Raw genomic sequence first — 12,890 nt, 5'->3', positions numbered from 1 at the left:
TACTTGCACATGGTGTTGAAGCCTATGAGAAGATCAGCATTGAAAGACACATTTGATACAATATAGAAATAATCACTTACTCGTATGCCTGGCTCCTGAGGTGATAAGGAGTGATAAAATTACTTTCCTGTGAGGTAAGACAATTATCCCAGATATACCACTGCGATCAATGTCAGAAGGTATTGCAGTGATGTGATTCTGAGAAGAGGAAGAGAGTCTTCGAAATACACCTATTTTGATAAGGTTAACAGCAGCACTCATGTCAAAGGAAGCTTTGTGTGGTGCGGAGTGACATGTAACATCTGTGACAATGCCATTGAATAATCCAGCATATCTAATGTTAACTGAAGAAAGTGCTGAGTTAGGATGATGGGTGAACCATACCTTGTGCTTTGTATGCTGTTTAATTACATATGAAGGTAATGATCTGAAGATTGATGATGATGTTACGATGGATTGGCCAGAGAAGGGCGCGAAAAGTTTTCCGACGATGTTTGTTGAGCAATCTGAAACTGTGCAAGATAATGCCTACAGTCTTGCAAGAAATGACCTGCCCTTTTGTGGAAGGAACAGTTGCATCAGGGTTGAATGAGTGTATTCCTGAGCTATCAAGAACAACCTTACACTGTGTGATAATATGACCAGATAGGTTGCAACAGATGTAGGTGACATTTCTGGACCTCGATTTCGATCGAGTGTACTGATATTTAGGCGAAGAAGATGCACGTCTAGCGGAAAAACGTTCACGAGAAGGTGAAGAAGGACGAGAAGACGGATGAGCAGATGAGATGCAAGAGTCAGGTGACGGAGTGTCAAGTACCTGAACAGGCTCAGAGCTGGGAAGAGGACGCTTATCAGATATTACTTTGCAGACATATATGTAATCTGTTTCGTTGAATTCGATGTCACTTGCGACCTGGAAGGCGGGAGCATCAAGGAAGGTGGTGTAGGAGGAGGCAGTAGACACCTACCGAAACGATAATTACCCCCAGTGAGGTCTAAAGCACTGTTCAGGGGGTGCTGTGAACTTATCATTAAACCCAGCTGTGACCTCACTGAACGTTTCCCTTTGTGTCTCACAACACAAGGGGGCAGTCACAGCCTGCCCTCTAAAGACAACTCTCTTCCTCCACACAAAATTACAAGCAGCTAATAACACACACACCCTTCACTCAAAAATTTTAAAATCATCATGGCGATTCCTACACCAGCCTCGGAGTCCCCATCTGGGGAGGGGACCATAAATGTCCCCAGGTCGGACTGCCTTTCTGTCGACGACCCTAACTGTCTTGACACCCCCCTCAACTTTTTCTTCATTAACTTCTGCAACATTCGCGGCCTAAGATCTAATTTTCAATCTGTAGAACACCACCTCTCCTCTTCTAAACCTCATCTTCTTTTCCTCACTGAAACTCAGGTGTCTGAGGCAACTGACAGTAGCCCCTTTTCTGTTCCCTCCTACTTTCTCTATCCTCATTTTCGATCCAAAGCTGGATGCTGCGTTTATGTGCGCAATGACTTAACCTGCTCTCGTGCCCACGCTCTTGAATCTTTCGAGTTTTCCACCATCTGGCTACGACTACAGAGTCACTCTCATACTAAATCTATCTGTGCTGTATACCTCTCACCTAACTCCTCTGATTATAAGAAATTCTTTGACTACTTAACTTCCAAAGTGGAGCACATTCTGACCCTCTTCCCTTTTGCAAAGATCTCCATTCTTGGAGACTTCAGTGTTCACCACCAGCTTTGGCTTTCCTCTCCCTTCACTGACCATCCTGGTGAACTAAACTACAACTTTGCTTTCCTCCATGACCTAGAGCAATTGGTGCAACACCCTACTCGTATTCCTGACCGTCTTGGAGATACGCCCAACATTCTTGACCTTTTCCTGACCTCTAATCCTCTGCTTATGCTGTCACCCTTTCTTCTCCGTTGGGCTCCTCCGATCACAATCTCATATCTTTATCTAGTCCTATTGCTCCAATCCCTCCTCAGAATCCCCCTAAGCAAAGGTGCCTCTGGCGTTTTGCCTCTGCTAGTTGGGGGGACCTGAGGAGGTATTTTGCTGACTTTCCTTGGAATGACTACTGCTTCCGTGTCAGAGACCCGTCTTTGTGTGCTGAGCGCATAACAGAGGTGATAGTGTCTGGCATGGAGACGTACATTCCTCACTCTTTTTCTCGTCCTAAACCTTCTAAACCTTGGTTTAACACAGCTTGTTCTCGTGCTATACATGATAGAGAGGTGGCCCACAAAAGGTGCTTAAGCCTTCCATCACCAGAATCTCATGCACTTTATATTTCTGCCCAGAACCATGCCAAGTCTGTTCTCCAACTAGCCAAAAACTCTTTCATTAACAGAAACTGTCAAAACCTTTCAAGATCTAACTCCCCTCGCGATTTCTGGCATCTAGCCAAAAATATCTCCAATAACTTTGCTTCTTCTTCTTTCCCTCCTCTATTTCAACCAGATGGCACCACTGCTATCACATCTATTTCTAAAGCTGAACTCTTCGCTCAAACCTCTGCTAAAAACTCTACCTTGGACGATTCTGGGCTTGTTCCTCCCTCTCCTCCACCCTCTGACTACTTCATGCCACATATTAAAATTCTTCGCAATGATGTTTTCCATGCCCTCGCTGGCCTAAACCCTCGGAAGGCTTATGGACCTGATGGGGTCCCTCCTATTGTTCTCCGAAACTGTGCCTCCGTGCTTGCACCTTGCCTAGTCAAACTCTTTCAGCTCTGTCTGTCAACATCTACCTTTCCTTCTTGCTGGAAGTTTGCCTACATTCAACCTCTTCCTAAAAAGGGTGACCGTTCTAATCCCTCAAACTACCGTCCTATTGCTTTAATTTCCTGCCTATCTAAAGTTTTTGAATCTATCCTCAACATGAAGATTCTTAAACATCTATCACTTCACAACCTACTATCTGATCGCCAGTATGGGTTCCGTCAAGGACGCTTTACTGGTGATCTTCTGGCTTTCCTTACTGAGTCTTGGTCATCCTCTTTTAGAGATTTTGGTGAAACTTTTGCTGTTGCCTTGGACATATCAAAAGCTTTTGATAGAGTCTGGCACAAAGCTTTGATTTCCAAACTACCCTCCTACGGTTTCTATCCTTCTCTCAGTAACTTCATCTTAAGTTTCCTTTCTGACAGTTCTATTGCTGCTGTGGTAGACGGTCACTGTTCTTCTCCTAAATCTATTAACAGTGGTGTTCCTTAGGGTTCTGTCCTGTCACCCACTCTTTTCTTATTATTCATTAATGATCTTCTAAACCAAACTTCTTGTCCTATCCACTCCTACGCTGATGATACCATCCTGCACTTTTCCACGTCTTTTCATAGACGTCCAACCCTTCAGGAGGTAAACATATCACGCAGGGAAGCCACAGAACGCTTGACTTCTGATCTTTCTAAAATTTCTGATTGGGGCAGAGCAAACTTGGTATTGTTCAATGCCTCAAAAACTTAATTCCTCCATCTATCAACTCAACACAACCTTCCAGACAACTATCCCCTCTTCTTCAATGACACTCAACTGTCCTCCTCTTCTACACTGAACATCCTCGGTCTTTCCTTTACTTATAATCTGAACTGGAAACTTCACATCTCATCTCTAGCTAAAACAGCTTCTATGAAGTTAGGTGTTCTGAGACGTCTCCGCCAGTTTTTCTCACCCCCTAGCTGCTAACTCTGTACACGGGCCTTATCCGTCCATGTATGGAGTATGCTTCACATGTCTGGGGGGGTTCCACTCATACTGCTCTTCTAGACAGGGTGGAATCAAAAGCTTTTCGTCTCATCAACTCCTCTCCTCTAACTGACTGTCTTCAGCCTCTCTCACCGCCGCAATGTTGCATATCTAGCTGTCTTCTATCGCTCTTTTCATGCTAACTGCTCTTCTGATCTTGCTAACTGCATGCCTCCCCTCCTTCCGCGGCCTCGCTGCACAAGACTTTCTTCTTTTTCTCACCCCTATTCTGTCCACCTCTGTAACGCAAGAGTTAACCAGTATTCTCAATCATTCATCCCTTTCTCTGGTAAACTCTGGAACTCCCTGCCTGCTTCTGTATTTCCACTTTCCTATGACTTGAATTCCTTCAAGAGGGAGGTTTCAAGACACTTATTCATCAATTTTTGACCACTGCTTTGACCCTTTTATGGGACTGGCATTTCAGTGGGCATTTTTTTTTTATTAGATTTTTGTTGCCCTTGGCCAGTGTCCTTCCTACATAAAAAAAAAAAAAAGAACAAGAGATAAGCTGTGAGTTTTTTTTTAACTCAGTAAACCAATCTGAATCTTGGAGTTGAGCGATCAATTCCGAACTCAGAGAGGAAGCAATATTTCCTACCTTGTAAGGATTAGTGTGTGAGTGGATGTGCTGTGTGATAGAGTTTGAGAGTTTGATGAGAGAATGGATAGCTCCGAGCTTTGAATGACTCTGGAAAATGAGTGGTGAAGTCATCAAAGATAGTGAACGAAGCGAGTTTATCTGATTTTACCACCTGGCCAGCAAGACTCGAGGGCTCAAAATGGATATTTTCTCCTTATCAGATGTGGCTGAACGTCTGGTACATTCTTCCTCAATCCTCTGAATAAAGTGATGAACAGTTTCTGTGCTAGTTCCAGAAAAGAAAAAAAAGAAATTGGAAGGTGATGAGATTCATGAATAAAGGTGATGTGAGGTGTTGAGGTGTTGTTAATAGATATCATGGCAGATAGTGAAGATGATAGTGCAGACTGTGACCATATTTCCATAAGAGACTTGTGCGTTATGAAAGAATGGATGAAATAACATATACAGAAATAATATGTATGCACAGAATAATGCACAAATGATAACACAGAACAACAATAAATAACAATGAAGGACAGAAGGGAATAATATATATGTTACGGCCATTTTGGAAAATTGGTCGTTTTACAAAATTGCCGGTCATTATGCAAAAAGACCAAATTCGTGGTCACATTGCAAAATGACCTAAATTTCTCAACATTTTGCAAAACGACCAAGATTTTGGTCAGTTTACAAAATTATCGTTGGTCAGTTTGCAAAACGACCAAGATTTTGGTCAGTTTACAAAATTATCGTTGGTCAGTTTACAAAATGTCCATACAGCAAGCAGGCAGATGAAAAAAAAAGCGAGGGAATGATAAAACGTAGTGAACATAACTAATTTTATTGTGTGTCGACCTTGTTGGAGCAAGAGGCACTGCATTTGCATCTGCTGTTGCATAATACAGAGTTTTTTAAACACTTGCAGCGTCTGGTCATACATGACTTAGTGCAAGAGCATTTAGCGAATCCCTGACCTTGTCCCATTGATTCTGCAATTGCTACTTCCCGCAGACTTACTTCCCGCTCCTGTACAACATCATCAAGAGAAAGGAATTTTTCTAGACATGGAGTAAATTGGTTGCGAGTGTACACTTGTTTAAGCAGGCCGTGTTTTGTACCAAGCTTATATGTGCCATTGTCCAATGCCTGAAAAACAACTGCCTTCACATTAGGAAACTCTGCACGTCCGCGGTCAACTAATGGAACAGGAACCATCACAGTTTCCCCTACCTTGGCTGGTTGAAATCTCTTCACAGAATTATCGATCATTTTTTGGGCTTGTTTCTGTTGTTCTATGTTGGACTTCATTTGTTCAGTATGAATACTCTGACTCCGACTGCAGATGGAACAAAGCACACAGATGGAACTGTAGATGGAACAAAGCATACTCATTGGTTATGTACTGCAACTGTAACGTTTTATCATTCCCTCGCTTTTTTTTCCATCTGGCTGCTTACTGTATGGAGATTTTGTAAACGGACCAACAAAAATACTGTTTATTTTGTAAACTGACCAAAATCTTGGTCGTTTTGCAAAATGTTGAGAAATTTAGGTCATTTTGCAATGTGACCACGAATTTGGTCTTTTTGCATAATGACCGGCAATTTTGTAAAACGACCAATTTTCCAAAATGGCCGTAACATATACATTGATAGACAAATAGAAAGACAGACAGACAGATAGATAGACAGGCAGACAGGCAGGCAGACAGATAGATAAATAGACACAAGTTAATATCAGAAGAAGGAAGAGTGGAAAAGACCAGAGTAATCAGAATCAGATGAAATACTTCATTTTGGCGGTGATGAAGATGACGGCCAGATGACTGGAGAACACAGCTGGGAGCAGAATTGTAGAGATGACCTTGGCGAGTCCAGGCAGTGAAATGGGCAGCGGCGGGGAAATGATGCCTGACAGGCTCGGTGACCAGGAAGATGACCAGATGAGACGTGACCGTGAGTACCTAGATGGGAAAGGGTGGTGGGTGGGTTTTGGCTCAGGAAGGAAGCAAGGGACACCCACACCTCAGGAAGAAGCAGGACGGCGACCAGGCAAAGCGAAGAGGGTGAACAGGAATGGCGTGATGAGCGGGAACGGCTGTGGCTGACGAGTGTGACCACGGAGAGATGAGACAGGAGCGGCGGAGAGCACGTGAGGGTGGAAGCGGGTGAGCCTGAACAGCTGTGGCGATGTTAGCGGCTGTGCTGGGTCAGAGTGGTGGCGCGGGTGGGAGCAGAGGTAACTGGGTAGAGGTGGGTGGGAGCAGAGGTGACTGGGTGAGGTGAGCTGACCCAAGATTTGAACGTGGTGAGGGATATCAGAACCACAACTTGACATCGAGAGCGATACATCCACGATTTTGTCTGTGATGAAAATAGCACCATGCAACTTGTCTGCGATGGAGGCATGATATACATGTCTCAGCGTGTACTGGATTTTGAGAGTCGAAAGGTTTGTGTGCTCCTCAAAGGCACAATACCGCTGCACGCCACTGTTCTAGAGAAGGCTGCACACCATTTGTACTAAGTGCACACCACTTCTATCAAGAAGTCACTGCCACTTTGTACTAGATTGTTTGTCACTGGTTGCTTGACTTCCTGGATGTTGCTGGAGATGACGGTGGCAGAATAGATGGTGGTGGATCGTTGATCTCCGATGAATACTGGTAGCGTGAAGTATGTGGGTAGTGGTTTAGACTATGGTTGATTTGTGCGTGTGAAGGCAACACAACAGACAAATGTACTTTCTTGATTTAACGATGGACAGAGATGTACACTGATTGAAGTCTGAAGTCAGATAGTCTTCAAACTTTGGGGACATTCTAAGTTCTCAGTTATCTATCTCTGCTGTGTGTGTGTGTGTGTGTGTGTGTGTGTGTGTGTGTGTGTGTGTGTGTGTGTGTGTGAATTTCAGTGATTCACTGGTCCACTAACTTAATGTCTACCAAAGGGAAGTACCTGGCTTGTTGCTGGTCTACACATTGGCAACAAAGAACAAAGAGGAGGCAAAACAACACAACTTATTAGTTTCCAGTTCAACAGTAAATTATAATCTCTCACTAAAAAGGCTCCAATGTGGTAACGAGCTGAAAGGGTTATTGCTGTCTACACTTTTCACACCTTATTAATAATCATCTGGAGTCAGTAGACAGAGAGATGCAGGATGAATCTGGGCAATTGCACTATTTATGTACAAAATACAACATTGTATGGTGTAACCTGAGCTTTCACTTTGTCAACAATTTGCTTAGACAAGATGATTTCTGGAAATTATTTATTCAAGGCTCTAACCTGACATATGTCATACACATATAATGATTGAAGTTTGAGATATGTGGGAGAGAATCAGCAAGATTTTAACAGTAAATACTCCATTATAGAATAGTTCTTATATGTATGTGCAGGGAGATGTATGGGATGTATTATACACAACTGACTTCAAATAACGGATGACTTTAAAATTTATTCTATAAAAATTACTGAATTCTAATAAAGTCACGTTGAGGATGTCCCTGGTGGGGTCTTCCCAGCCCCATCATCCCTCCAGCTAAGCAGTCCTGCACTATAGGTCAATCTGGTGATGCAAACCCCCATAATGTCACGCTGCTAAAGAACTTGAATGGTTTCTGACAGGGGTCAATGAGCAAATGTATGTGCTACTTTAGAGACAGTCATGCATCACTTTATTTGTGACACTGTGAACGCCAGCACTCCAGCGACGAGCTCACAGGTCTAAACTGGATGTGCCCGGGAACACACCGCCAAACTTGAAGCTGCTTGGAGCAAATGTTGTTGAGACACATCTGGGGAAAGCTATTGAACCCGAGCCAGATGATTGTTTGGGAATGAGGTTCACCATGCCACCACCCATGACCTTAGGGACTGATGCATCACTGTGACAAGGGATCAGTTACACGGACAGGAAATGGATTGGATGAAGGGGGGCCACTCAGATCTACTGTAACCAGATGTGAGAGGTACATCTCCAACATGGCAAAACATGTAAGTATTCCTTGAATCTGTTATTCATCTTATCTATAAGGTAACTGCTATACACAGACTGTGAGCCTCTGGCAACTCCCTTTTACCACAGTATCAAATAAAGAATATACAACTGAAGTAATTGAAGGCAATTGCAGATTATCTCATTAAGTCTGGCTGTTGTTTCCACCATTTTCACTCCATTTATCCTCACCCCCTTTCCAGAATGTTTCCGTTGATATATATCCTATTCTTTTCCATCTCTCCTCTACCCCGTCCTACTGTCACCAGTTGTTTTTGCCATCCTCCCTCCACTTGCCTTTCTTCTTCCATGTGTTCACCCTCTCCTTACTCTCCTTCCCGTGATCCTCGGCCTCTTGCATATGACCATACCATTCCCCAGTTTCTGAAGCTCCTATTTTAACTTATATTTTTTTTTATTGTTTCACAATGCCTCTTCTTTATTGGAATATTTGGTGCTTTCATAAGTAGTCCCAGGAAAGATGCCATCATAGTTTCACAACATAGGGGCTCCTAATAGCATTTCGCATAATGCCCCAAGAAGGCTAGAAACGGTTTTGATCTCATCTCCACTTCATTCAGCCTCTTCATGTCTGTTACCCCCATATTCGAAGTCTCGACACTGTGCATTACAATAGGCACTACTATCTTCATACAGTATTTTTTATATTAATTCCAAAGTGCCCTATAGCAGTCTATTCATACCTCTTCACACTTTTCCTGCTCTTACTCTCCATCTACTGCTACTGTAGGTACAAGATGTTTGGATCAGTGTAACTCCTCCGTTTTCCTCACTAGTAATAAATAGTAAATAATAATAATAATATTGATAATAATAATAATAATAATAATAATAATAATAATAATAACTCATAATAACCTGTCAGCAGGCTGGGCAATAGATTGCGTCAAGTTTCATGGAGAATACAGACAACCTCCAGAGAAAGGTGGTACGACCACTCCGTTTAATTGTTCTTCTGTCACTCAAAAGTATCAAATACATTCGATAATACTAATAAAAAAAATAAGGACAGAAAAAGTATCACCATCCGAAAACATGAACAAGATAAAAGCCGTTCATCTTTTTATAAGCAAATGCATTCAGGAAAAAATGTGGAGTATTGTAATATAAAAAGAATATAGAAGTACATGAAATAAATCAGTAGAGATTAATCCAGAGTAAATACATATTATATTTTGCAAGTGATATCATCAAAATGTATAGAAGGATGTGGTAGAGAAAAGAAAATAGAACACAAGCAAGAGGTCTCAAGAAGAAGAGGAAGAGGCAGCTGGTCCACTCCATTGCTGAGCAGGGAGCGCAGCCGTAAGTCTCCGGCAGGGAAGATGTCGCATATCGTCACAAGAGTTACCACACATAGCCGTAAAGTATGTTCCCTGTACAAGCGGTCCCTCAGGAACCTGGAGGCGTGGTATGACCGACGGTAAGCCCCGGCAGGGAGGGAGTTAAGGACTCCGGGGTTTGGCTCCCGGGACACACTGGTAGCTTGGTGCATATTTCACACCATTTTTTTTTTCTTTTTTCAAGACGTGGCTATGTAGCCATACAGTGTTACGGGCTCGCTATAGCTTTAGGAAGGGGTTAATTTCATTCACAATGTGGCTCCGAAAGGAGAGCAATTGTGGCGGCAAGTGAGAGGTCACACAGCATAGTATTCATTGGTAGACTTGACACAGTTGGGAAAATACATATTTTTGATTAAAGGGAGCACTTTTGATTATTATTATTATTATTATTATTATTATTATTATTATTATTATTATTATTATTATTACCTACGAGTACGTTGCAGTAGATATATAGGTGTGAGGGGAGAGAACTTACCTCGGTAAGTGGTTATTTGTCTCGTCATGGAACTTGGTGCTGTGTCCAGCTTTCATTCTGATAGAGCATGGTTATGTCGTGTGTGGTTATCTTTCTGGCTGAAAAGACTAACAGTTATATTACCCTGTGTTAGGCAAATAAATTTATTAGGAGTGTGCAAAACCCAACCATTGCAAGTTCTGAGGTTAGATTGACAATCATGTCTGGGGGAACAAAGTTAAGTTAAATTCCATTGAGCATCGTGCACATTAGAGAGGAACAAAATTTAATCTCAGCCAGTCAGAATGTGTCTCAGCCAAATGTTTTTCGATGATCCAATTTGTCAATTTCTGGTCACACTTAAAAAAGATAAGTGAAAATGGAATAGATCCCCCCAAAATTATGAATTACTGGTTTTGAGAGAAAAATAAATACCTTCACTTTTAACTTTTCAAAAGATGGAAGTCTCAATGATGGCCAAGCTGAGGAGGATCCCTGCCTATCACTTCCTCCTATGGTTGATTACCAGGAGGTGGCACTACCTACCAAACTACCCTAAGAAAACTCTGAGATCCTGTTTGTGCTTATCTGATTGGTGGGATGGATGACTAAGATGACAGTGTTCCTCTCAGGCAGGTACTACTTAATAACATGGGGTCCATGCAGTCCCTTAACAACACCTGCGGTGGGAAAAAGAGGGAGGCTGCTGTTGGTCCTGAGGTTGGGCCCGGTATTATTACATGCGAGCCTGGCAGATGATTGGTCAAGGTTCTTATCAGCACTACTTAATAACATGGGGTCCATGCTGTTGTCTCCTTCTATCTCCTACACCTGACTGATATCCTCCTTTGCCTGGTTTTGGCATGATTATCTCAAAATATTCTCACTTTAGCAAGTTACGTCACTCAAAATACATCGTGTTCAGCACATGCGTTTCAAACTTCCAAGAGGTGAGTGGGGTGCAGATGAGAGATTTTCAGTAAAGACTGATAGTCTCTAACCTCTCAAGTATTAAAAAGAAAAAAAAAAAGGATACTTAGGTCTTATGATGGTTCTCCTTTAACAGCCCCTGCCCTCTTTACAGTATATTTGCTTCACTCAATCAGTTGGATGATCATTCATAATAGTTCCAATGTTCTGCCTCAGCCCACTCTTTCTCATGCTTTCATTGGCATGACACTCCCAAGAGTGGGATTGATACCTTGATTGACAAGTTTAGTATTATAAAGCAGTGTTTGCCTGTATGTTGGACTTATGATCATTTTCTTGTGTTAATTATATGTCACATTCCTGATGTTTTATTGTTCTATTCTTTTTCTATAGCCCATTATTCTTTTAATTCCTTATGAACTCCATGGCAGGTATATGTACCGGTATCGTGCTGTACTTCTTCGGGCAAGGTTTGATGAGAACAAGGATGTTAAAGATATGAGGGTAGCACAGCAACTCCTGGATGAAGGCGAGAAAGAATTGTTCAGTCTCATTCATTACCAGCCACGCCAGTGTGAGTGTTCACTTATTTTATAGTTCCTGTAGACTAAGGTGATCTAGAAACCATACTGTTGCTTGTTACCCCTGTCAGCTGAATAGACGATTGATGTGCTCATGATGCCCTTGCAACTGCCTTGCTTATTTATTTTTTCATGTGTGATCCCTACCTAGATGAGGACTTGCCCTCTTCTAGACACAGATGATGCTTCTGTCCAAGACTGCAGGAAGAATTCCTTTTTCTTGACATAAGTTTGGCTAGTGTGGCTTCATCATAATGGTAGTGAACTAGAACATTATCACACATATTTGCAATATTACAAGAATCACTTGTCCCATTAGAATCTTGGATTGCAGTGATCACTTTTGTGGAGAAAAATCCTTATAGTTAGTGTCTATTCACATGAACTAAAATTATATCCATCTCTATTTCTCAAATCCATATTAAGCTTGGCTTTCATAATCTTCATTAATATGGCAAGTTAATGAATTCTGATCTGTTTATGAAGTAGCCCTCTCTGCATACCTTATTGATCTTCTAAAATTATTTATTCCACAGTTGCATACTCTCCTGGTGGGGTGGCTCATGGACGTGAGGTGGTGCCCCCTGATTGGGTGCTGGACTACTGGCACCCCATGGAGAAGGCTGCTTATCCAGAATACTTTGCCAGGCGTGAGCAGCGTAAGAAGGAGTACATTGAATGGTGGGAAAAGACCTATGGCAAGCCAGCAGAACCAGCACATTAATTGTGGCAGCACATCTAACATGTGTATTTTGTAAATACTATATATTGATAATTATGTCTTATAGGGTAATTTTCAAAAGTCTGCAGTCTTGCTTAAGTACTTTGAAATTAATAAACTGTTAAATAATTGCCTAAGTTTATCTTTCAGCCTCTCTCTCATTGCCGCAATGTTGCATATCTAGCTGTCTTCTACCGCTATTTTCATGCTAACTGCTCCCTTGATCTTACTAACTGCATGCCTTCCCTCCTCCCATGGCCTCGCTGCACAAGACTTTCTTCTTTCTCTTGCCCCTATTCTGTCCACCTCTCTAATGCAAGAGTTAACCAGTATTCTCAGTCATTCATTCCTTTCTCTGGTAAACTCTGGAACTCCCTGCCTGCTTCTGTATTTCCACCTTCCCTATGACTTGAATTCCTTCAAGTGGGAGGTTTCAAGACACTTATCCTTCAATTTTTGACTACCGCTTTGGGCCCTTTTCTGG

At 42.1% G+C, this 12,890-nt stretch overlaps 1 protein-coding gene across 1 annotated transcript; it reads left to right on the top strand.

Moving 5' to 3' along the window:
• Window positions 1-9,627: 9,627 nt before the first annotated feature.
• Window positions 9,628-12,536, top strand: LOC135102079 (NADH dehydrogenase [ubiquinone] 1 beta subcomplex subunit 9-like). The gene is made up of 3 exons (XM_064006787.1): window positions 9,628-9,794; window positions 11,536-11,678; window positions 12,222-12,536. Exons 1-3 carry the CDS (start codon window positions 9,697-9,699, stop codon window positions 12,407-12,409), a joined length of 429 nt encoding a protein of 142 aa, XP_063862857.1. The 5' UTR covers window positions 9,628-9,696; the 3' UTR covers window positions 12,410-12,536.
• Window positions 12,537-12,890: the final 354 nt, after the last annotated feature.

Source organism: Scylla paramamosain, chromosome 1 (assembly GCF_035594125.1).
Source record: "Scylla paramamosain isolate STU-SP2022 chromosome 1, ASM3559412v1, whole genome shotgun sequence".
NCBI classification, from domain to species: domain Eukaryota; kingdom Metazoa; phylum Arthropoda; class Malacostraca; order Decapoda; family Portunidae; genus Scylla; species Scylla paramamosain.
Note: the sequence above shows the minus strand (reverse complement) of the source record. Positions and strands in the feature narration are given on the sequence as shown.

Excerpts from the sequence above, each read along its gene's own strand:
- LOC135102079 (XM_064006787.1), top strand. The coding sequence starts at position 9,697 with ATGTCGCATATCGTCACAAGAGTTACCACACATAGCCGTAAAGTATGT. Across the intron at positions 9,795-11,535 it reads GAGGCGTGGTATGACCGACG|GTATATGTACCGGTATCGTG; the intron begins GTAAGCCCCGGC and ends ACTCCATGGCAG. Across the intron at positions 11,679-12,221 it reads TCATTACCAGCCACGCCAGT|TTGCATACTCTCCTGGTGGG; the intron begins GTGAGTGTTCAC and ends TTTATTCCACAG.